We start from the raw sequence: 24,292 nt of genomic DNA, 5'->3' as shown, positions 1-24,292 counted from the left end.
AAAACTGAGTCGGTGGTATCTGTACAACGGCACAACAGGGAATATTTTCACCTTCATACATGACAGCTATTCAGGCTGCTTTTTCAAGCCATAGCGTTACAGAAGACAGAGCTCCCTTTTTGTTTTTATTCAGGCTGCTTTTGCAAGCCATGGCATTACAATAGACAGAGCTCACATTTTTGTGAGACATACTTTCATTGTAGTAATAGATACGGTAGCTATATTAATGTACCTACAAAAGTATACTTATTAAAAAACAAAACAAATCAAACGTGTTTGGAACTCGAATCAAACGTGCGCCATGTTAAACTGTATCATTGCAAATGTCAAGTCGACATTTTGTCTGCTCTCTCAGTGGTTTCCACATTTTGCTGATTTACTGCTTGACTTTCACATTTATAGAAGACTATTTAAAGGTTCACATCTTTGTGTTGCCGTTTTTGAGTCATTTGTCTCATTCATTTCATTTCATTTGAGTCAATGAGTTCATTTGTGCTGTCCAAAAAATTAATTGACCCAACATGCAAATTATTAAAATTTTAGGTCGATCACATGAAAATTGATGATTTTATGTGATGCTGACTTTTGACCTTTTGACAAAATTATTAATTTGCCTTCTCCATATTCTCATAATAAAGCTTCGGTGAAAATTTGATGACAAAACTCAAATGGTAAAAAGGTTACAGCCCTGACACGGACACCACGGACACACACACACACACGGGGACACACACGCACACGGGGACACACACGCACACGGGGACACACACGCACACGGGGACACACACGCACACGGGGACACACACGCACACGGGGACACACACGCACACGGGGACACACACACACACACGGGGACACACACACACACACACACGGGGTGACACACACACACGGGGTGACACACACACACGGGGTGACACACACACACGGGGTGACACACACACGGGGACGCACGCACACACACGGGGACGCACGCACACACACACACACACACACACACACACACACACACACACACACACACACACACAGAGGGACACACACACGTGGACACACACACACACACACACGGGGACACACACACACAGGGGGACACACACACACAGGGGGACACACGGACACACACGCACAGGGACACACACGCACAGGGACACACACACGCACAGGGACACACACACGCACAGGGACACACACACGCACAGGGACACACACACGCACGGGACACACACACGCACAGGGACACACACACGCACAGGGACACACACACACGCACAGGGACACACACACGCACAGGGACACACACACGCACAGGGACACACACACGCACAGGGACACACACACGCACAGGGACACACACACGCACAGGGACACACACACGCACAGGGACACAGGGACACACACACACACACACACACACAGGGACACACACACACAGGGACAAACACACACAGGGACAAACACACACAGGGACACACACACACAGGGACACACACACACAGGGACACGGACACACACACACGGGACACACACACACGGGACACACACACACGGGACACACACACACACGGACACACACACACACGGACACACACACACACACCATTCATAGACTTTGGGAAGTTACGAGGGGCGGCAATTTGACATATCGCCCCGAGCGTCATTTTTAGCTCACCTGGATTGTGTGATTGACCTTCAGGGGAGCATGCTATTTCGATGAACCTTGACCACAACCTTCATCACCCATGATGTACCCAAGTTTGTTCACAGCACGAAGAAAATCGAAGTCTAAGGGTGTATACGGGGGGTCCAAGTCTCGCATCCGTAGAGCAAGAAGGGAAGCACCAAGGACTTAAAGACTGACTTTCGTCCTCCTACATAGAAACCGACAGCGCCACACCCCATGATCCAGTGAATCCATGAATTCCCAGGCCCTACCCAGATGTCTATCAATCTCTGGCTCGCAACATGTGGAGACATGAATAACACTGCCAAGGTAAATGAATCTCTTTGTGACCTCAACATCTTCGCCACAAACAGGCACAGACAAGACAGCAGCATCCAAGATGTCATTGAAAGCCTGATCTTGGTTTTGACCCAGGAAAAATCCGTAATCCCAGTGGCTCCGCCTCCTCAATCAGTGCCTGGAGGGCCCCCGTAAGAATATCCAGTGTCTCCGCAAAGATGACTGCATTATCTGCGAAATCAAGGTCAGAGATCTTGGCACTCCCAAACGATGCACCACAACCTGACCTCTCCGACATCCTCTCAAGAATCCAGTCCATACAAGTGCTGAAGAGTGTGGGTGCCCGTACACACCCCTGTCAAACTCTAGTAACAATTGGAAATAAGATAGAGATGGAGCCACCACACCTCACAGCACTCTCAGTACCAGAGTATAGTTCAGAGATCAGATTAATCAGCATTGGTGAAACCCCACAACGACCAGGAATCCTCCAGAGAGCATCCAGATTCATTGAATCGAACGCTTTGCAGAGATAAATATGGGCTGCAAGCAGCCCCTGGCGAAACTCACTTGGGTTTGGTGAGGACCTGAAACGCAAGGATACGGTCAATTGTTGACCTCTTTGGTGTAAAGCACGACTGCGCTGGTCGCTGGTGCTTGAGCATATGGTGGCGGACCCTCTCAAGAATGATCCAAGCAAAGACCTTGCCCGGCACTGAGAGTAGCCTCACCCCTCGGTAGTTGTTGCAGTCTTGGTGATCACCCTTCCCTTTCCAGAGGGGGACAAACAAGGCCACTCTTACAGTCAGTTGGGATGATGCCTGTGCTCAAAACCGAGCACAGAACTGTATACAACGGTTCAAGTACAGCATTTCCACCAGTCTTGGGAAGCTCAGCATGGATGCCACAAATCCCAGGAGCTTTGCCCCCCCTTTCATCCGGTTCACCGCCGCCTGTGTTTCCACAAGTGAAAGCGGTTCACAGTTAATTGGGGGGGTCAGCATTTGGGATAGCAACACCACTGACATCCAACTCAACAGCCGGTGGGTCAACCTGGTACAGCCGCTCAAAGTAACCGGCCCAGCGGGCCTTCACTTCAGACTCCTCTATCAAGAGGCCTCCACCCCTTGCTCTAACTGCAGTACACCTAGGGTCAGGCTGAGAGGAACGCAATGCATGGATTCCACTGTAAGCAGGACGAGAATCACATGTCCACAAGTGATGTGCTACCCTTTCACAGATTCCTCGCACACAGGCCTCCTTGTCCACCCTCAGCAAGCGTACAGTTTTACTTCTCAGCTCCCGGAACAGTTAAGCTCGACCATCGAGCCTGGCCCTGCGACCCTGGTCAATGGTATCAAGCATCACCTGAGAGACAAAGTTCTTCTTCACCTGATGGTGGGTTCCAAGACAGCCACTGGTAACATCAAGGATTGTGGTCTTGAAGGCACTCCACAACTCCTCAAGAATCCAGACCCCCCTAAAACCCCACAAAAAAACCCATACAACCTGCTCGCAACCTTCTCAGCTACCCCCCCCCCCCCCCTCCTTGAGCTTGCCCAAATCCAAGGGATGATAGCATTTTCTTGGATTTGAGCTGGAACTTCAGAGTTGCTACAACAAGCCTGTGGTCAGTGTTGAGGAACTGAGCACTCTCGTAGACCCTGCACTTCTGGAGCATCCACCATCTACCATCAATGAGCACATGGTCAATCTCCTTCGCCACATCACCAGCATTGGAATACCAAGTCCAGCGATGAGGCTGTCGGCGCTGAAACCATGACCCAGCTAAGTCCATGACTTCTTGCAAAGCCGAGGAACTTAGTGCTATTCTGGTTCACAGTCCCAGATCCATGGGGACAAACACATGCCTCATAACCATCCCTATCAGTACCAGTCGATGCATTGAAATCCCCCTAGACGAGAAGAGTACCTCTGCTGGGGCACTGATCAACCACAGACTCAAGCGTGGCATATAATGCCTCCTTCACAGTGAGATCACTTTCCTCAGTCGGAGCATATACAGAGACCAGGGAAATGACACCCAAAGAGTGATGAAACCCCAGTCTCATAATCCGCTTGTTGACCGGTGTTACCTCGACTATCATGAGAGTCAGCTTATTGGACACAACTATAGCAACTCCCTGGGCATGGTAACTGTCAAAGCGACCAGACCAGTAGTAGGTGAAACCACCCACCATGATCTCACCACTATCCGGACTTCAGAAAGTGCTGCAACCCTGATGTTCAAATGCTGGAGCTCAGATTATAGCAGAGACAGGTGATCCTCTCTTAGAGAAAGAACGTTCCAGGCACCCACCCGAAGGGACCACCTCAGGTTAACCCAAGGAGATTGTCATCTAGTTCGGGTTAACATTAGGGTTAGGGTTTACGTTAGGAATTTGGGTTAGGGTTTGGGTTAGGGTTACACCTCAGCACCACCCTGACACACACCTCCACAACCCAACCCAGGAGAGTTAGCCCATGTTTTTCCTCCTATTATCAAAGAATGGGGGTCCTGAAGGCTTTGCCCTAATCCCGTCATCCATCCCACACCTCTGGTAAGGTTTTCCACCAGATGTTGGAGCATTGCTGCGGGGATTTGCTTCCATTCAGCCACAAGAGCATAACTGAGGTCAGGCACTGATGTAGGGAGATTAGGCCTGGCTCGCAGTTGGCGTTCCAATTCATCCCAAAGGTGCTCAATGGGTGGATGGAGGTCAGGGCTCTGTGGATTTTGGCTTGTTTAGCTGTGTTTTGGCAAACTCCAGTCGGGCTTTCTTATGTCTCTCTCTAAGCAGTGGGGTCCTCCTGGGTCTCCTACCATAGAACCCCCTTTCATCGAGTTGGCGACGGATGGTGCGAGTTGAAACCGTCGTACCTTTTGTCTGAAGGTTAGCTTGAATCTGTTTGGCAGTTGATCAGGGTGCTTTCTCCACAATTTGAACAATCAATCGCTGCAATCTTCGATCAAGTTTTCTCTTGCGGCCATGTCCAGGGAGGTTCGCTACAGTGCCATGGGCCTTAAACTTCCTGATAACATTGTGTGCGGTGGACACAGGAACATCAAGGTCTCTGGAGATGGACTTGTAGCCTTGATATTGTCCATGCTGGGCTACACTCTTGTGTCTGACCTCCTCAGACAAATCTCTGGTTTTCTTTCGTTTCTCCATGCTCCTTGTGGTACACACAGTGACAAAAAACAGCAGAATGACTCCTTTTCTCTTTTCAAACTGGTTGAATGAGTGATTTTTATATTACAGGTACCTGCAACTCACCACAGGTGAGTTCAATTCCAAAGTAAAGGAGAATCACCTGCTTGACTCAGGGGATTGAACACTTATGTAAATAAGATATTTCTGTTTTTCATTTTTAATTATTATTATTTTTTAATTAAAATAAAATTTCCACTTTGTCATTATGGGGTATGGCACTTTGAAAATTTCCACTGGCCGAGGAAAGCTACATAACTGCAACCATGAAAGGTATGGTACATGCTTGGGAGCCTCGATGGTCCGCGTTTCTGTTAGCACTGTCGCTGATGATTCGCTAATAAGTGAGGAAACCAGTCTGGCAACTGAGGGCATGTGTAGCAACTAGCATTGGGATTCTCGTTTGAGTACTATGTGTTAATGTTGTTACAGCTGTGGAGGGACTCTGGGAAGAGTTTGAAACAGCAAAGGGTTTACCTTGTGTAGCTTTCATGGTTGCAGTTATGCAGGTTTCTTCGGCTAGAGAGCTTATACGTGTGTGTGTGTGTGTGTGTGTGTGTGTGTGTGTGTGTGTGTGTGTGTGTGTGTGTGTGTGTGTGTGTGTGTGTGTGTGTGTGTGTATATATATATATATATATATATATATATATATAGTTGCGGTTTTGAGTTTGTACAGTGAGTTTAATAAAGGTTAAAATTCCCCCCTCATAGTTAGTCACACAAGCAACATGTAGCCTCGCGATAGTATAGTTATGTCTTCGTATTTGTAAGCTTAGTCCTTTTCCATTGTTAGTTCTGTGTTGTGTAGAGCCAGGAGAATAGGCCCTACTTCCACCGACTTTCCAGCTACCCTAGCCTCATGCCCCTTTGCGCTAACTTTGGTTCATTTTGGGTGAATTAACATGAGGCAGGCTAGGAGGGTCGGGGCGGAGCGGCAGAAGCGCTGACGGTAAGCACAAGCCGCCAATCAGGGCTCAGAGGTGGTGGCGGCGGCGGCGTTGCATCACAGGGCACGGTGAGAAGGTTCGAGAGTGTTCCAGAAAGCCCTCAAAAGGACTCGCGCGAAAAGGACTCGATGCAAAGGACTCGCAGATGAACGAAGAACTCGAAAGGACTTCATGAGCAAAGAACTCGCGCGCACTGACCAACCAGCTGGGAGGATCGAGGAAGAGGAGTTGTGAGCGTCCGTGAACTGTACCAGATACGCGGGCGAAGCCCGATGTGCATGAACCGAAAGACGCACTTTTATGAGTGACGCTCGGTTGAGTTTTAGGCTGATCGCTATACAGTGCATTTAAGATGCGCGAGTGAGGAAAACGGCTGAGTAATCGCCAGCCGCGCTGAGAGTCCCGCCCTTTACCGTTCCACCTCTATCTGCCTTGTTCGGGAGACGCGCTACGAGTTCCTGCCACTGCCTGCTGCCATCTTCGCGGGATGTGCTGGGACAGTGGAGAGCCGGACGGGGGGCGTCTCTGGACGACCACGTCGACGTGTTGGCTGACCATCTACCCATCTGCAATTCCCTGTGTGAGTGTGACAGGCCCGTTGTCTGGCATTTAAGCTAAGACTGATTAAGGCTGCTCTGTTTCTCTGCGTCCCCGATCATTGTACATACATGTGGGAATAATTAAACCTGTGTTCTTCCTTTCTTCCATTCGATCGTTTCTGTGGTTTCTTCATTGGCTAAGCGTGGTACGAGTAGAACCGCTCAAATCGAGTTCCACTAATTAAGACTGCACGGACCACGTGGTACTCAATCCGCTCGGCGTACTCAAACCACGCGTGGCTCGTGCGAGGCTTGCTTCCTCGCTTCCAGGGCGGTGCAGGGAATTAGGTACGAGCGAGAAGTGGTCCCGAGACAATACTCTGCGTTTGTCCGGAAGGGACGTATCAAGCCTTGGTTCCGCCAAGCCCAGAAAGAACAAGGGGATTAACCCCCCCTTGGTAAAGGGAAGAAGGGCGGCGAAGAACCGCAACAATATATATACACAAAGAATTAAGTTAAGCACCCCCCCCCGTTTTTTTACAACCTCGCACATTACAAGTTTGTTGTCGTCAAAACAGTGTAATATACCCATGATATTGCTATATTTTCTGGAGAAGTGATATTATGGTCACATAAAAACATAACAATCATGCCGTTTTCAATATTTTATTCTGAATAATTTAAGGTGAAATTTTTTGGGAATTTTAGGCATATTTTCACCTCAATTTAAGTATGGAGCTATAGGTCCATCACGGACAGTGTGGATGACGTTTATGTTTTCTAACGTACAGTCATTGTTCTGAGAAGACCTCTAGCGATCTTTGCGTCAATAACGTGTGTAGGACCCACGTGATCGGATCACTGACTCAACCAATCACTTTTTTCACTTTGATCACTCAATTTCATCAATGGATAATTGCTAATGTCATACCAATCATTATTTGATCTCACATACCTTAGAATATATGCCAATGTATACATATACACAAAGAATATATATTAGGGGGTGCTTACCTTAATTCGTTGTGTAGGGGGTGCTTAACTTAATTCTTTGTGTATATATATACTATATAAGAGAGTGTGTGTGTGTGTGTATATATATATATATATATATATATATACACACTCTCTTATATAGTAGATAGACATTTATGCACCCCCATCCCCCCCCCCCCCCGCCCCCCACCACCCCAAGTTTCATTCCCAAGGTCCAAGAGCTCCCAAGGTTAACCAGTACGAAACTTTATAGGATAACATCTTTTACCACCCTGCACCTAAATAATGGTTTTAAAACAGTTTTTTTCTCACAATTCATAACTTAAAACCATCTGAGCCACCACCTGTCGCCATGATCTCCAAGGGTGGAGCCACGTATACAAATCTTTATAAAAAGCACAATTTTTATCGGAGTTCAACATGGATACCGATATAATTAGTGAGATTGTGACCTCCGATCGTCATATGTTATCAGATGTGAAAAACAACTCTTAATTAAGGCGTTACCATGATCGGTAAGTTCGGCAAAGAAGGAGTCACGTGACCTCTGAAATTCACTAATTATTCAAAAACCAAAAATAGTACAAAGATGACCTATACATAGAGTTAAAGGGAATTTTGCTGCTCATCTAACAACATAACTCTCAAGGGTGAAAAAATAGTTTGTACAAAAAATGACCCATGTGACACTATCTACAAACCGCCACATGCCAATGGGTGAACCATCCAACAATCACATCACAAGGTGAATTGTTGTTTTGCTGTTTGTTTGTGATCATACTGCTTTGAGCTTCCAAGGTTAACCACAACGAAACTTTAACCACGATGCACCTTAATAGGGGTTTATACCGTGATGAGGAGGTCATTTGGCCCGTTATTGCCGAGTTGCACTCACGAGTTAATTGAATTGCTAACCCGAGGTAATTTCTTCACTCCAGCTTCACACCTTTACATCCTTTAGATCCTTTACACCCCTTAAACCCCTTCGACCCCTTAAACCACTTTTGACCCTTTACACCCCTGAGACCCCTTTGACCCTTTATACTCCTTTGCTCCGTGTGGACCCTTTACACCCCTTAGACCTCTCAAACCCTCTACACCTCTTGGACCATTACACCCTTTAGACCCCTTCATACCCATTTCGACTCTTTTGAGACATATACACCTTCTTCGACACTTTTCAGCCCTATTGACTTTTTAAAACACTTTGGACAACTTAAGACCATTTGGACACTTTTGTCCCCTTTTGCTCTTTCATCCATAGACACCTTTAGACCCCATTTGGCCCTTTTAAGAGCCTTGATTCTTTAAATGCTTTAGTCCCCTTTATGATCCTAAAAACACTTTGGACCCCTTAGAAATTTCGAAAAAAACATCCTCCCAAAATCGTTTTGATGAACTTTTCTGTGCAATATTTGCGTCGCATCACAAGTTGCAATGACAAATCTAAACTGAAATCTCAAAGCGAAACTGATGTTGAAGAGTGAAACTGAAACGACTGATACAGTCACGTAAAAAAGTAAGTCTGGACAAAATCACAGACTGGTCAAACAAGTGGAACATGTCTTTCAATCCTGACAAATCTCACACTCTTACTATGTCTCTCCGAAAAGATCGAGACTAGACAACGCTCCCATCTACGTTCTCAACAATCCTCTCCAAGAAGTTCTGTCGCTCAAGCTTTTGGGTCTCACTATCTGCCATGATCTTTCTTGGGAAAACCACATTTCCAAGCTGGCCTCCAAAGCCAGTCGCCGACTGGGCATCCTCCGTCGTGCGAAGTCCTTCCTCGGCACACCTGAGCTCCTCACCACATACAAGGCTTTCATACGCAGCTCAATGGAATACTGTTCTCCCCTATGGGCCGGTGCTCCTGCCTCACACCTAGCTCGGCTTCACGCTGTTGAAACCAAAGCTTTCAGAATCATTGGAATCTCCCGTGAAGAAGCTATCTCCGAGGGCCTTTCACTCACTCACCGCAGACAGGTAGGTGGTCTTTCTGTCTTCTGCCGACTTCTCTCTCCGGCCTTGCTCCCCCAGCTCTCTCTGTGCTTTGTCCCCCAAATATTCCTACAGGTCGCACAAGATCTGCCAGCAACCCTCTGATGGTTAAACTGCCGAAATCTCGGCTCTCTGCTCACCTTCACTCTTTCATTCCTCTTTTCTCCCGCCTATGGAACAAACTCCCACACTCCGTTCAATCCCATTCCTCCCTCCAGGTCTTTAAAACAGCTGTTCACCACCATCTCTTATCTTTCCCCATCCAAAACCTTGATCTTTTCTACCCCCACTAATTCACCCCAGATCCACCTTGTTTGAAATTCCAACTTCTTTCCTGGAAGTCCCGGCAGTGTCCATATGTTTTATACCTCTCCCACCCCCCCCCCCTTCCCATGCCTCCCCCCCCCAAAGCCCTCTCCCTCCCACAGATCTCTCGATGTCCCTGCTCTCAGATGTTGTGTCTGTGTTCCTCCCCCTCTCGCCCCATCTTGTATACCGCTCCCCATGTTATATGTTTTACGTGTCTGTTTGTCTTTCTGTGTGATTAATGTTAGCTATTTCACGAGCCTCGATCTTGTATACAAAAAAATAAAAATAAAAAGTACACCCCATGTAAGGTTTTGACTTTTTCAACATATTTCAACATACATTTTTTTGATCTTCATTTCAACAATATTGATAGATAAAGGTGATATAATATAACAAATATCATGAAACATTTACATTTTGTAGTCCATTGTATAATTTAAATAAACATAAATGCAAATTTGGCATGTGGAAAAAGTAAGTAAAAAAGGCCTAAACCCGTTTCCCAGTTGAGTTTTCATCATATCACCTTCAATCCTGAGGAGTACTTCAGAGGTACAACAAGCATGGATTGGAAATCTTAGCTGATAGACTGGAACAAGGTTGTCGAGGTTACCAGCTGCTACCATTGCGACGTATGCTCACTGATTTATTACTGAATTCCCGTTTCTACCAATACACACTCCAAAGGAAATTGTTCATTTCACATCAAACATCTACGAACCCCTGTCATTGACGGGTACCTTTGCTAGTATGTGTGTGTGTGTGTGTGTGTGTGTGTGTGTGTGTGTGTGTGTGTGTGTGTGTGTGTGTGTGTGTGTGTGTGTACGTCTCCAAAAGTTATTGCTGCTTCCTCTGGAGATGGTCCGTCAACTCGACAATGCTGTTTGTCATGGAGTGGTGGCTTTACGAAATTACGGCATGAAACAGCATGCTATTGCTTGGCAGTATGGCATCAGTCAAGGTCAGTTGTCAAAAATCCTGAAACGAAATGCTCAGAGGGGTGTCCCTACTCCAATACCGAGGCCAGGACGTACCCGCAGAATCACAAGGAGGGATGATCGCCAGCTGCACCGGTTAGTCCGCAATGGCCCTACCAAGTCAGCTAATCGGCTTAGGGCTGAGTGGCAGCAACTGACAAATGTGCCTGTATCCAGAAGGCTAGTCAACCAACGACTGGTTCAAGCAGGCTATCGTGCCAGGCATCCCCTAAGTAAGCCAAGCCTGACCAGACAACACCGCCAGCGCCGATTGCAGTGGGCCAGAGAGCACAGTCAATGGCAGCCAGGACACTGGAATCACGTGATCTTCAGTGACGAGTCTAGATTTCTGGTCTATCGTCAAGATGACCGCGTCCGAGTGCGCAGACAAGTGCATGAAGCCTACAACAAAGATTGTATAGTGCCAAGAGTCCAAGCTGGAGGTGGTGGGGTGACCGTTTGGGCTGCTTTTCATGCAGGGGGCAAAACTGACCTGGTTGTTCTGAATCAAAACCTGAACCAGTTCAAGTGCAGGGCCATTCTGGAAGAAACATTGGTTCCATTTGCTCGTGCAGCCTTTCGAGGACTTTTTCTTCCAAGATGACAATGCACGGCCTCATCGTGCTCGCATGATCCAACACTTTCTTGCTGACCGTGGTGTAGAGCATATGGAGTGGCCTGCCATGTCCCCGCATATGAATCCGATAGAGAACTTGTGGGTAGAATTAACGCGTCAAATCGACCACTTGGACCAGCAGCCGACCTCTGTGCGTGAATTGCAGCAGGCTGTCACTGCATGGCAAGCGATTCCTGTCCAAACCTTGGCAAATCTCGTGAACAGCATGCCTCAACGTGTACGTGCTCTCCTGAATGCTCGTGGGGGTTGCACAAAGTACTGAACTGTGATTTTACTGTCCGTAATCCCAGTCGTAATTTAACTTTTGTTTTTGTTTAAAAAAAATTTTGGCTAATGTGCAAAATAAAGAGATACTTCTGGAAAACGTACAGAAGTTTAACACAGTACTGTCCATGAATTGAGTTCGATATCAGTTTACATCACTTTCAAGGATCAATTTATTTGTTTCAAAATGTCAAATGTGGTTTTTGTTTCTTTTAAAGGTCACATTAACAAAATCTAGAATAATTTCAACATAATTCCAATGAACTTTTGGTTCTAAGACATATATACAGACTTGGCATTTAATATGGAATATTTTTTTTGTGGGGGTGAACTTAGTTTTCAAGATGTCCTAGAACCAAAAGTTAATTGGAATTATGTTGAAATTATTCTACATTTTGTTAATGTGACCTTTAAAAGAAACAAAAACCACATTTGACATTTATATATATAAATTTGACATTTATATATATAAATTTGACATTTATATATATAAATTTGACATTTATATATATATATATATATATATATATATATATATATATATATATATATATATATATATATATATATATATATATATATATATATATATATATATATATATATATATATATATATATATACATATATATATATATATATATACATATATATATATATATATATATACATATATATATATATATACATATATATATATATATATATATATATATATATATATTGTTGCGGATATGGCATTTGGCCTCAATATCCGCTTGTAAATACTCCCCTATTTCCCCAATACTCCCCAACTATCCCCAATCCCCCATTCCCTATTCCCATTGCCTGTAAATAACACTCTGTAGAACTGACCTTCCCCTTTTTCCCCCATTAAATGTCGTGCCCAGGTTCACCGCATCTCACGTAGACAACTATAAGACATCTTGCTAGTTATTCTTAGTCTATGTCAGTTAAGGACTCGTTTCCATTAATTCTGACTCTTCGTTGCACCAGAATGTGATCGTATGGCACCAGTAGTGAGTTTAGGACCTCCCCTTACCTCCTCCCATCTTCCCCATGAAACAACAACAACAACAACTACAACAACTACAACAACTACAACAACTACAACAACAGAGGAGATTGGGGGCGGCGCGGCGCGGGGAGTGTGCGTCCTCGCTCCGGCTGGTTAGCCGCCATTGGCCATGCGCTCCACGGGGTTACCACGAAGGGGCTGGCTGTCAGCCCCTCGTCAAGGGCGGAGCCGGAAACCCCCCGCACGCACCCAATGAGAAGCAACGGGCCGATTCCATCTGGGGCGGAGCTAACGAGCCGAGGGCGTGTCACTCCCCGCCGGATATACGCGGCCACTTACCGGACGTGACGTGAGATGCGCCCCGAGCCGAGCTTGAAGAAGAGCCAGTCACCACCTTCTAGCGCTGAGAGAGACCTCCCGTATCTTTGGACTGGACCGGGTCGATTCTGTCCTTGAGCCAAGAGTGCACCTTGAGCCATCGACTACCCGCTTTCCTTGCCATCAATCCCCGTGTGAGTCAGTTTTGTCCCGTTTATCTGTCGTCTGTCAGGGCTAATATAAGAGTGTGTCTAAGTGCCTGCCTTCCTATGCTGTCCCTCTTGTCGTTGTAATCTGACCTTCCGCCCTAATATAACCTCCTCCGGAGGTCTTGAGAACTGAACCCTTGGTGTCGTGTCATTTTAATCCAGCCGTTGTGTCTTTTCCATCATTGATTTAGCATAGCGCGACTTAGTCAACGTTCGAGTATAATCGGGTAACTTGTGGAGACTCGGAGTCACAGTAAGGTTATAAGTAAGGTTGAGACTCACAATGTAAAAAAGGTGCTTGAGTATAATCGGGTAACTTGTGCGGACACGGCGGCCATTCCGCTCGGCCCACCATAACATCAAAGTCGTGTCGGTAACAATTGGTGTCGAGGAGTGGAATTCGGACCTGGGACTAAATTTATTAGGCCCAAATTTTGGAACACCAATTGTACCACTAGGGTAACAATTGGTGTTGGGAGGTAGAATTCGATCCGGAGCGCGTTTCCCGCGCTCGAAATTATAACGGCGAAATTTGAATTTGTTTTACGAAAATAAAAACCCGAATTTTGAAAGTCGCGCTATGGCGGATCAAGACAGCTGGGGTCCGGTAGGGGAGAGTGAGGCAGGGTCGGTCCAGGACCAAATTGAGGGACGCGAGGAGAGCGAAGCAGCGAGGGTAGCAGATGCACAAAATAGCGTCGTTGCGCCCGACGTTGCGGGGGCGCAAAATGGCGCCTCGCTGGTCACCGCGCCCGCGACCGTGGCAGCGCCCCTGGTGGATTCGAACCTTTTCCTCCTGCAAATGAGGGCCCTTATGGAACAAATGGGTGAGCAATTGGGAGACCAAATTAGAGGTTTGAAAAGCAGTATGGGACAAATGGGGAACCGGATGGAGGCTCAGAATGAGCAAATGGGGGTAATGGGAAACCAAATGGGGGTAATGGGAAACCAAATGGGGGTAATGAGGGACGAAGCGAGGGGTACCGGTGAGGGGTTAGACAATAGATTAGGGGAAATACAGGAGGGGTTAACGGGGGTAGAAAACAGAATGGCCGCTCAAGAGAATCAAATGGAAGGGATGCAAAAAGGGTTAGAGGGGTTAGAAAACACCATGGAAGGCAAATTGAGGGACATGAGGGACCAAGCGGAAAGGGAAGTTAAACAAATGGGGCAGCAGATAGAGGGGGTCAGAAGGGGGGTAGAAACCAAACTGGATGCTCACAGGGAGGAAATGGAGCAGATGAGGGTGGCATCTGGGCAGGAGATGCAAGTGATGGGAGAGGAGATCAGAAGAGGAGTGAGTGAGGAGGTCGGAGGAGTGCGCGAGGAGGTGAGGCACTGTAAGGAGCGCATGGAGAAGGAGATGAAAAAGGGGACTGTAAAATTGCAAGGGGGCATAGAGGACCTGACGCAGGAGGTGGAACAGCTGACGGAGGGACAAAAAGGACTAACGGAGCAGGTTCAAAGGAACACTGCGGTATTAGGAGGGTTGAAAGCGACACAGAAAGAACTAAAAGACGACTTGATAGCGACGAAGAGGGAATGTCAGATGGTACGTGAGGGACTGACAACGAGGTTGGACGAGGTGATAGAGGTAATGGAGACGAAGGACCGGCAGGTGAGGACGCACATGGAAACGGTCAAGGTAGCCTTGGAGGACGAGCTTGAGGAGACGTACCGGGGAATAAAAGAGGTGAAGCAGAAATTAGAAGAAGTGGAAGAAGGGGTGAGCGAAATTAAGAAGCGACGGAGAGAGGATAAGAAGGAGATAAAAGAGGAGGTAAAAGAATTGGTCCAAAGTCTGTGTTTGGATCGTGATGATGTGCTCATTAACCGGATGAGGGATTCGCAGGTGATGGAGGAGAAGCGAAGAGAAAGAGGACCCGGTGTAAGTGGTGACCAATATGGTCGTGCGTATGATGCGCCAGGGGATTTAATAAGCTTGGGGGTCGAGATGGACCCAGGTGTTCGTGAAAGGCCGTTGGTGAAGTGTGCGACAGGTCTGGTGTGCGAAAAAGGAGGTGTGCAAGAAAGTCCGACTCTGGGGTGTGTGAGGAAAAAGTGCGTGCCAAGGAGTGAGTGTGCTGGCGAGAGTGAGTCGGTCGTAGCGCGTGTGCGAGGGAGCACGTGGAAGCGCGGTGTGGTGAGTGTTACAGAGGGTGTGACGGGAGAGTGTGCGCAAGAGTGTGCGCGAGAAAGGTGTGTGACGGACAGGTGCATGAGGAAAGAGTGCGCTGTCAGAAGTAAGGAAGAGTGTCCACCTGTGGTGAGTGTTACAGAGGGTGTAACGGGAGAGTGTGCGCGAGAAAGGTGTGTGATGGACAGGTGCATGAGGAAAGAGTGCGCTGTCAAGAGTAAGGGTGAGTGCGCTGTCAAGAATGGAGGTGAGAGTAGTGAGAGTGACAAGGAGAGTGAGTTGGTGGTGACAGGTGAGCGAGGATGTACACCTGGGATGGAAGGATGCACACCTGGAATGGTAGAGCGTGAGTGGGAATGCACGCTGGAGTTGGTGGTGAGGCACGTGGTTGGGTGTGCGAATGAGAGCACACCTGTGATTGTCACAGAGGAGGTGACAGAGGAGGGGGCGCGAAGAGGTGTGTTGGTGAGGTGTGCGACCAACGAATGTGTGCCAAAGTGTTCGGTGGTCAGGTGTGTGACCAAGGCTGTGAGTGGAATGAGGGTACCTGGGTGTGAAAGGAAAGGTACGAGGAGCATGGGAACGGCTGGATGTGTGAGCAAGGAACGGGCTGCGGGGTGTAAGCATGCAGGTGAGGCATCGAAGGTAACCGGGTTAGAGGTTAGGTCGACTTTTAGCCGAATCGGGCCCTCGGTGCGTGCTGGGCCTCGCTTTGAACGGCCGCGTCCGTGCTCCACTAGGCGGAGCGGGCAGCCCGATAGAAAGGGTCGTCATGGCGACCACTTTTTGTTGAGGCATTCCGGCAGGTCGAGATCGGGACATTGGATGGCTCCACGCCGAGATGGTGCGTGGGATCTCGGCCCGGGTAAGCCCCCGTCCCTGCACCGAGTGCCGGACGCATCCAGCCGCTGGCACAGAACAACCCGCATTCATGGCTTGGCTTTACAAAGCCGGGCTTTGGACAGGAATTGGCGCACCGAGAGGCATTAGTGAGTAGACTGGGTGATGAGGTTAGTGTTTTGGCCCCGAAATTAGAAAAAAACAAAATTTGGTGATTGGCAAAGGATTGGCAGTAGTGATTGGCAGATGATGGGTAGTGATTGGCAAATTATTAATTTGTTGAAATTTGATGTGCAAAATTTATAGTGAGAGACCCCCGATGTGGTGGGATGGCAAATCCACCATCCCTCACAGTGGGGCAAATGCGCAATAGCTTATGGGGTGTATGGCAGTGAAAACTAGCCCGGGTGGGTTAGGTTATATTGATAGGGCCCTAGAAGATGACATTAGGTAACGTTAAGTTTAGTTAGTGACTGATACCTGTAGTGGGGACGCAGGTAGATTAGTGTGGATTATAATGACGTGGGAGCGCAATAGTTTAAAGGGACGACTGGGAAGCGCAAGTTTCAGAGGGGAGTAGTTAGATGAGATGATGCTGGTTGAGAATTGAACAGGTGTGATTGCACAGGTGTGCAACTGGACAGGTGTGTGGAGCAGTGTATGAGTAGTGAGTGTGTGGATCAGCGCGAATGCGCTTGGGGAGAGAAGGGTGCAGGTGGCACCAGGTGTGAGAGCACAGGTGTGCAAGTACAGGTGTGTGGAGAGAGTTGGAGTAAGTGGTACGGAGTGGTGTGCATGGTGCGAAGGTGTGGATGGGGGAAGAGTGGACCCCTTTCACGAGTACCCGGGGCGGGTAGTGTAAGTGTTAGGTAGAGGGTATAGGTAAATTGTGGTTGGATATTGGCATTTGTGGTGCGGTTGCAGAATGGTATTGTGGATGGGTGCATTAGTGTTGTGGAAATGGCTGGGCGTGTAGCCTGTTAGTGTGTGTAGTTGGTTGGGCACTCCACCACTGTGAGGATGTCGGCCAGGTGAGGCCGCAGGTGGGCTCTGGGAGCCGGTAGTTGTGAGTGGGTGCCTGAGGATCCCGGGTGTGGATCGGGCAGCCCCGTGCCAGAGAGGGCACCGAGTGGGGAGAGCGCCAGAGGGCCTTCCCCAGGTAGTTAGGTTAGGGTAAGGAGCAGGTAAGCTCGGAGGCAACTGCAGTGGTGGAGGTGTGCAGGTGGGTAGACCCGCTGGGAGAGGTACACGCCACAGCCCAGAAATTGTGCGAGGGCACCGGGAGATGAATCGGGGGAGTGAGACCCCAAATTGAAAAGCACCACAGTTTGGCCAATGGGAATTGGTTTTTAGAACCCATAGTGTAAGAGGGCCAATGGTTTGGCCGGAGAAAGACCCCGGGTAGTGTAAAGTTGTTAAAGTCATTTAGGAAATAGTTAGGATTGATGAACCAGTCGCACCATACGCAGCCACTTACCTGTGGTGATGATGATGACTCCACACCTGTGTTTTCTTTGTTTTGGTGCAGGAAATGAGAATTGCTGTGAGGATTTGTGAGACGCATCACGACGTGGATGAGACATTGGGGTGATTCCATCTCTCCCTCCCTAGGAGGGACTGATGATGAATTGGTGATAGCAAATTATGATGTTGAGTTGGAGATGGCAAATTTTGATGAGAGTTGAAAATGGCAAATTTGATTGGTTAGGAGGGAGAGAAGACGAATTTGGTTTATGGGAGGAACGGGGAAGACAGTAGGGACGTTTGTTGATTTGTAAAGTAGATGTTTATGGGTAGTGTTGTGTTTTGTGGATACAGTAAGGGGTAAGGGAGGTGCCATGTAGGTTACCTGGTGGGGGGGGGGGGGGGGGGCGTACGATAGGAACGTACCTGTCTCACCTGGTTCCCATGTGCCCCCAGTGTGCATCATCTTGTATTGCGTGCACTTTTGCGCCCTTACCACCTTACTCACTTGTCTGCTTCTTTTGTCTCCCACCTCCGAGGATCTGGTTTGGGGGCAGAGAGAGAGGAGAGAGAGAGGTGCTGGATCCGCAGTTGTGGGCCTGCACTTTCGCTGCTTGCTGCCTGGATCGATACACCATATGGACCGCAATGTTTGTGGCCACCCACAATGGACCGCAGTTCTTTTGCGGCCAAGCACCACCCATGGATGGACCTATGGGTCAACGTGGCACCTATGCCATACAAGGTGAACCACTTATAGTTGGCCCCCTGACGGCCACAATACAGAAATGGACGCGGTTGGCGCCTTTCTTTATTTTTTTGAAAGAGGCAAGAACACCAAGTGCACCACACGAAGGCAAGACCAGCGGCAGAACATCGGCCGGCTGCGACACCACCGGTGATTTATAAACACTTTATTGGTGCACCGGATGGTGCTGACTGTGTTATGGGGTGGTGCTTTTGATGCTTGGAAGGGGTGCTCTGCACATTATTAAAGGCCATAAGGCCACAGAGCACTCGTGGGTTGGTGTATCGATGCTGGCATGCGTGCTCTCTCTATGCATAACATCTGCATGTGTTCCTTCAAAAACAGGTCCTGGATCGTAGTGTAAATATCAGCGTAGTCTTGTGTAAATAATGCTCCCTACCGGCTGTATGTTTAGTTTGCGAATTCTTTCCGCGATTCGGTTATCCTGTGGGCGTGTTTCTGTGAGGAGAAGGGTGCAACGTCGCAGGGGGACATATTTACTCATTTGTGAATATCTGTAAAACTGTCGCACTCAGGGTAGAGTTAATAGTAGAGGGAACTACATCTGAGTGCCACACTAAAATAGGTAAAAATTTATCGGGTCGGGACGCCCCGAGGGTAGAGAAGGGTGCAATGTTGCGGATATGGCATTTGGCCTCAATATCCGCTTGTAAATACTCCCCTATTTCCCCAATACTCCCCAACTATCCCCAATCCCCCATTCCCTAGTCCCATTGCCTGTAAATAACACTCTGTAGAACTGACCTTCCCCTTTTTCCCCCATTAAATGTCGTGCCCAGGTTCACCGCATCTCACGTAGACAACTATAGGACATCTTGCTAGTTATTCTTAGTCTATGTCAGTTAAGGACTCGTTTCCATTAATTCTGACTCTTCGTTGCACCAGAATGTGATCGTATGGCACCAGTAGTGAGTTTAGGACCTCCCCTTACCTCCTCCCATCTTCCCCATGAAACAACAACAACAACAACTACAACAACTACAACAACAGAGGAGATTGGGGGCGGCGCGGCGCGGGGAGTGTGCGTCCTCGCTCCGGCTGGTTAGCCGCCATTGGCCATGCGCTCCACGGGGTTACCACGAAGGGGCTGGCTGTCAGCCCCTCGTCAAGGGCGGAGCCGGAAACCCCCCGCACGCACCCAATGAGAAGCAACGGGCCGATTCCATCTGGGGCGGAGCTAACGAGCCGAGGGCGTGTCACTCCCCGCCGGATATACGCGGCCACTTACCGGACGTGACGTGAGATGCGCCCCGAGCCGAGCTTGAAGAAGAGCCAGTCACCACCTTCTAGCGCTGAGAGAGACCTCCCGTATCTTTGGACTGGACCGGGTCGATTCTGTCCTTGAGCCAAGAGTGCACCTTGAGCCATCGACTACCCGCTTTCCTTGCCATCAATCCCCGTGTGAGTCAGTTTTGTCCCGTTTATCTGTCGTCTGTCGGGGCTAATATAAGAGTGTGTCTAAGTGCCTGCCTTTCTATGCTGTCCCTCTTGTCGTTGTAATCTGACCTTCCGCCCTAATATAACCTCCTCCGGAGGTCTTGAGAACTGAACCCTTGGTGTCGTGTCATTTTAATCCAGCCGTTGTGTCTTTTCCATCATTGATTTAGCATAGCGCGACTTAGTCAACGTTCGAGTATAATCGGGTAACTTGTGCGGACACGGCGGCCATTCCGCTCGGCCCACCATAACATCAAAGTCGTGTCGGTAACAATATATATATATATATATATATATATATATATATCCAAACTCTAAATTGCATGTGCTGGCAGTGAGGACGATGCCACAAAGCCTTAACCAGAGACTTAATCCGACAATGGCGAGCAGGGTGAGTGGTGGTGAAAATGTGGAAATTTGACAGGCATGTGGAGCAGAATTCAGAGACGTCACTGTTTTGTTAAAAACAATTTGTCATGCTGCAGTGGAAAGTGAGGGATCAAAATCGGTGCAAACACCCAAAACTTTATCTTCTCACACAAGCTTGAAAGTTTAATTTCGCTAAACTTGCCACAAAAACTGTAAGCCTAACGTAGGAGTTAAGGCGCAGCTGGCTAACTCACACTTTCTGCCCTTTTAAAACCTCCAATGAGGCTTCACAAATAGGGCAAGTTTATCTGTGAGCAACCGGTCTTCTTGAGCTATGGGACTCCTGTGGAAATGGGATGTTATAATAAGCCGGTGTCTCGGAGAAACAACTGTGAAATCGTTATCAATCATGGTATCCGATTCAGACAACATCCCTCCCATCTCCAGCCTCAAAGCACCACTCCAGAACCACCCAAAACTCACTGCAGGGATAGCTGAGAACCTGGACGTTTTTGATGGCGATGTATCCTTCTCCAGCTCCCTCCACGGCCGCTTCAAAAATGAGCTGTGGGAGAGAAGAAACGGTCAAAAGGCCCTCTTTCCTCGGCAATACATTTGCCGACATATCCGACGTGTCCAGTCCACCCATGTGTGCCCGAGGCCTTGGAATCACCGCACAAGGGCGATGAGAATACCTGGAATCAAATGGATTCGCATGCATTTGTCAGCTACCATTACCGTGGACTCGCCCAGAATGGGATTCTCCAGTGCCGCCGAAGAAACCCCATTACCCCGTGCCCTTCTCGCTATTCCTCGACTCTTAGCCATTTATTCATGGCGTCGTCATCACCGCTCAGAATTGGATCCACGCAATGGCGTCTGTATTACCTTTTGCATTATATACTACGGGGCAGTGGCTTCACAGGCTTTTGTGAAAAGTTAACTTTTACATCACGATCTGACAACATTGCTTTGATAGAAACAAACACCACTAGTCTAGTAGGAAGACTAGGTCCCCCTGCACCCCCCGGAGATATACTTCTAATCAGTGTTTCTAGATTGGAAAAAATGTGTAGAAAATGACTAGCTATGGCCCCAAGCTGAAAAAATGTCCCACATACCATTTTTATGCAAATTACTGCTGCCATTATCAAAAAAACGATTTTTGACATATCTCAGCCAATATTGCAGATAATTGAAAAATGAAGGTGTCTAGACCCATGTTTTGAAGGGCATAGATCATGATAGAACTATTCATAACATGATTACATGTGTCTATGGTATACTAGTATGCTAATTAGTGCTTTATTTACAAAATAATCACAGTTTTACGAAATAATAGACTCATATTAAGGTCCGTCTACACAGACGTTAACACAAAGTTTTATTTTTCTAAATATTACAACTGTCAAAATAGTCCTAGCACTCAATGTGACCACTCTTCTCTTGCTTGTTTTAGATAAACATCATTAGCATTAGTGATTCTACACTGAGTCAGTCATCATCATTTTCATCGAAATCGTCAGAGTCAAACTCTTCTTCTCCTTCCTCTTCCTCCTCCTCTTCGTGCTCTCCTGTGTTCAGAAGATCCACCAGTGAGGTTGGTAGGATGGGACCACTGGACCACATTGGTTTCAACAGTCCTTCATCAGTCCTTATCCATCCTTGCTCCTCATAAGGTTTTGGCTTTTCGATGATAGGTTGATCGGCTCTTTTGTACAATGCTACGCGGTGGTTCACACGCTGGATGTGCGGCTTCAGGGCAGACTGGCATGGAGGAAGGCGAGCCAGATCAACCTTGGACTTGGATGTGAGGGTCTTGTCCTCTCCCACCATTTTTCGTAGCAGCTTGGCACGGACAATGTCCACTGATGACTCGCGACTCTGGCCGTACATCACACAGGTGAATTTTTCTAACTGCCTCTCCACCTCAGGGTTGGCATCCCAGTTGTCACCCAGTTCACCGAATGCCCTGTGAAACCTGGGATTCTTCTCCAGCTTTTTCAAGGGCCCGACTTTTCCCTTCCCTTTGAAGGCACTGGTGCAGTCTTCTCCGCTGAACACATAGTACCCCAGGAGAGTGGCACAGTAGTCCTCTCCCAGGGATTCTGCCAGCTCAGAGACGTTGACAAGTTGGCGATGCTTCCCTGACCCTGTATCCAGGTACACCGTCAGCTTGATGTTGTTGAGGGGTCTTTGAGGGCTTCATCGAGGTGCTCTCGGTTGCAAGACTGGGTCATTCTGAGAAGCACAGCAGGGTCAGAGATCATGATGTTCTCCTCCTCAGTGAATCTCTCCATCAACAGCCTCTCCATTGCCTCACACACTGTTTTGAGGCAAAAGAGGGACTTTGCGTAGGCCTTTCCACTGAGAACACCTTTGAGAGATCCACTTGTTACTAGTTGTGCCTCAAAGAGAATCTCTGCATATCCAGAACCACGCATCTTGTGTCCAGTGAGCATCCCGATGTAGTTCATGGATGTGTGGAAGGGTCCAATCGTTACTACATGACTAGCAAATTCATTTGGCCAGCGCCAGATGATGGGAAGGGCTTTCATGCAGACACCCAGATCAAATGTATTCAGGACCCATCTCTGACCCACCTCAGCAGTTGCTGCCTCGGAACGCTTCAGTAGCTCACGAACAACTGCGTTGTCTGTGATCGGTTGGTGGATAGGCGTGCAGTAGTCGACTGTTGATTTGCTGGGTGGGGGAGAACCAGTTGCAGAGGTGAAACCCCCTAGCCCAGGCACAGGCTGCAGGCCACAGCTTCCGATGTATCTGATGAAGAGCCAGATGTAGTACTCTTGCATCGTAGTGGCATAGACTGTGTCATTCTCTGCTGGCGGTGTGAATGATGAGCCTTCAGGGAACTTCGGGCCAACGCGAGTAAAGTGCAAGGGTGGGAGAGTTTTTGGTGTGTCGACCTTCAGGCTACGCTGTTGTGACCTATTGATGGTAGGTTGCATTCGGTCCTTGCTGCTCTCGAACCCGGGCTTGACCTCCTGCACCATGATTCCTCCAGCACTGTTTACAATGTTGCTGCCGTGCACACTGGTAGTGGTTTTATTCAAGTTGTCCCACTCACAGTGGAATACAAGGTTGCCCTCTCCTGTCACAATTTGTGGTGTACGATAAGTTGAGACTTCATCCAGGACCTTGGCGAGAGCAGTTTCCAACTCCAAGGCGAAATCGTAGCTCTCAGAGTGTCCAAGCCTGTGTAGTATTGTGGTGAGCTGTTTGCTTCGGAACAGGTGCCTTACAGTCACACAGAGGAGAATGTGCTTTGGTAACTTCCATTTTCCATCTGACACTGCACGGCACAGATCTTGTCCAATGGAGAAGACCAGACGCTTCACCTTTTCTGTCTCGATGCCCTCCTTGCCAGTCATTAGCACGCTGAGAAAGCGGACAAGGTCTGGAGGTAGGATGTCTTCAGGATTGAGCTCCATGTCTTCAGCTGTTGGTGGCCATGGTTGGTCTTTACACTCTCTGAAAGCCTGTAGAATACCCTGGCGAAGTTGGAGGGCAACATTTTGGTTCTTGTTTGTGCTTCCGAGTGTGAATGCTCGTGCGAGAGCATTGGAAACTGTTATGTTTGAGCTGTGCACAAGCCAGAAAGAAATGACATCACATTTGTCATGATCAACCTTCGTGAAGTGGATATGCTCCTTGATTGGGTCATTCTGTAGGCGTTTCAGTAGTTTCTCTGACCGATAATTTGAGTTCTCATATCCATTCAGTTTCAGTTCCTCGACATAGAGCAAGCGCAAGGAAGAAAGCTGTAGAACTTTATTCTGCTGGATGACCTGGGTTTGAATGTGTTCCAGTACTGAGTTGAATGCCTTTTCATGGGCGGCTGACATGCAAGCCTGCTCCTTTGGTG

At 48.0% G+C, this 24,292-nt stretch overlaps 1 protein-coding gene across 4 annotated transcripts in view; it reads right to left on the bottom strand.

Moving 5' to 3' along the window:
• The window catches only part of LOC137438851 (receptor-type tyrosine-protein phosphatase kappa), a 493,330-nt gene that overhangs the window by 357,071 nt on the left and 111,967 nt on the right, over nucleotides 1-24,292 (bottom strand). For all 4 annotated transcript variants that reach the window (XM_078767331.1, XM_078767333.1, XM_078767332.1 and 1 more), the window contains exon 4: nucleotides 20,890-20,971. In XM_078767331.1, coding sequence (XP_078623457.1) covers nucleotides 20,890-20,971 — 82 coding nt within the window. The remainder of the gene's footprint in view (nucleotides 1-20,889; nucleotides 20,972-24,292) is intronic.

This window comes from Myxine glutinosa, chromosome 13, assembly GCF_964187855.1.
Source record: "Myxine glutinosa chromosome 13, kmMyxGlut1.1, whole genome shotgun sequence".
Classification (NCBI taxonomy): domain Eukaryota; kingdom Metazoa; phylum Chordata; class Myxini; order Myxiniformes; family Myxinidae; genus Myxine; species Myxine glutinosa.
This window is presented reverse-complemented; position numbering and strand designations above follow the sequence as displayed.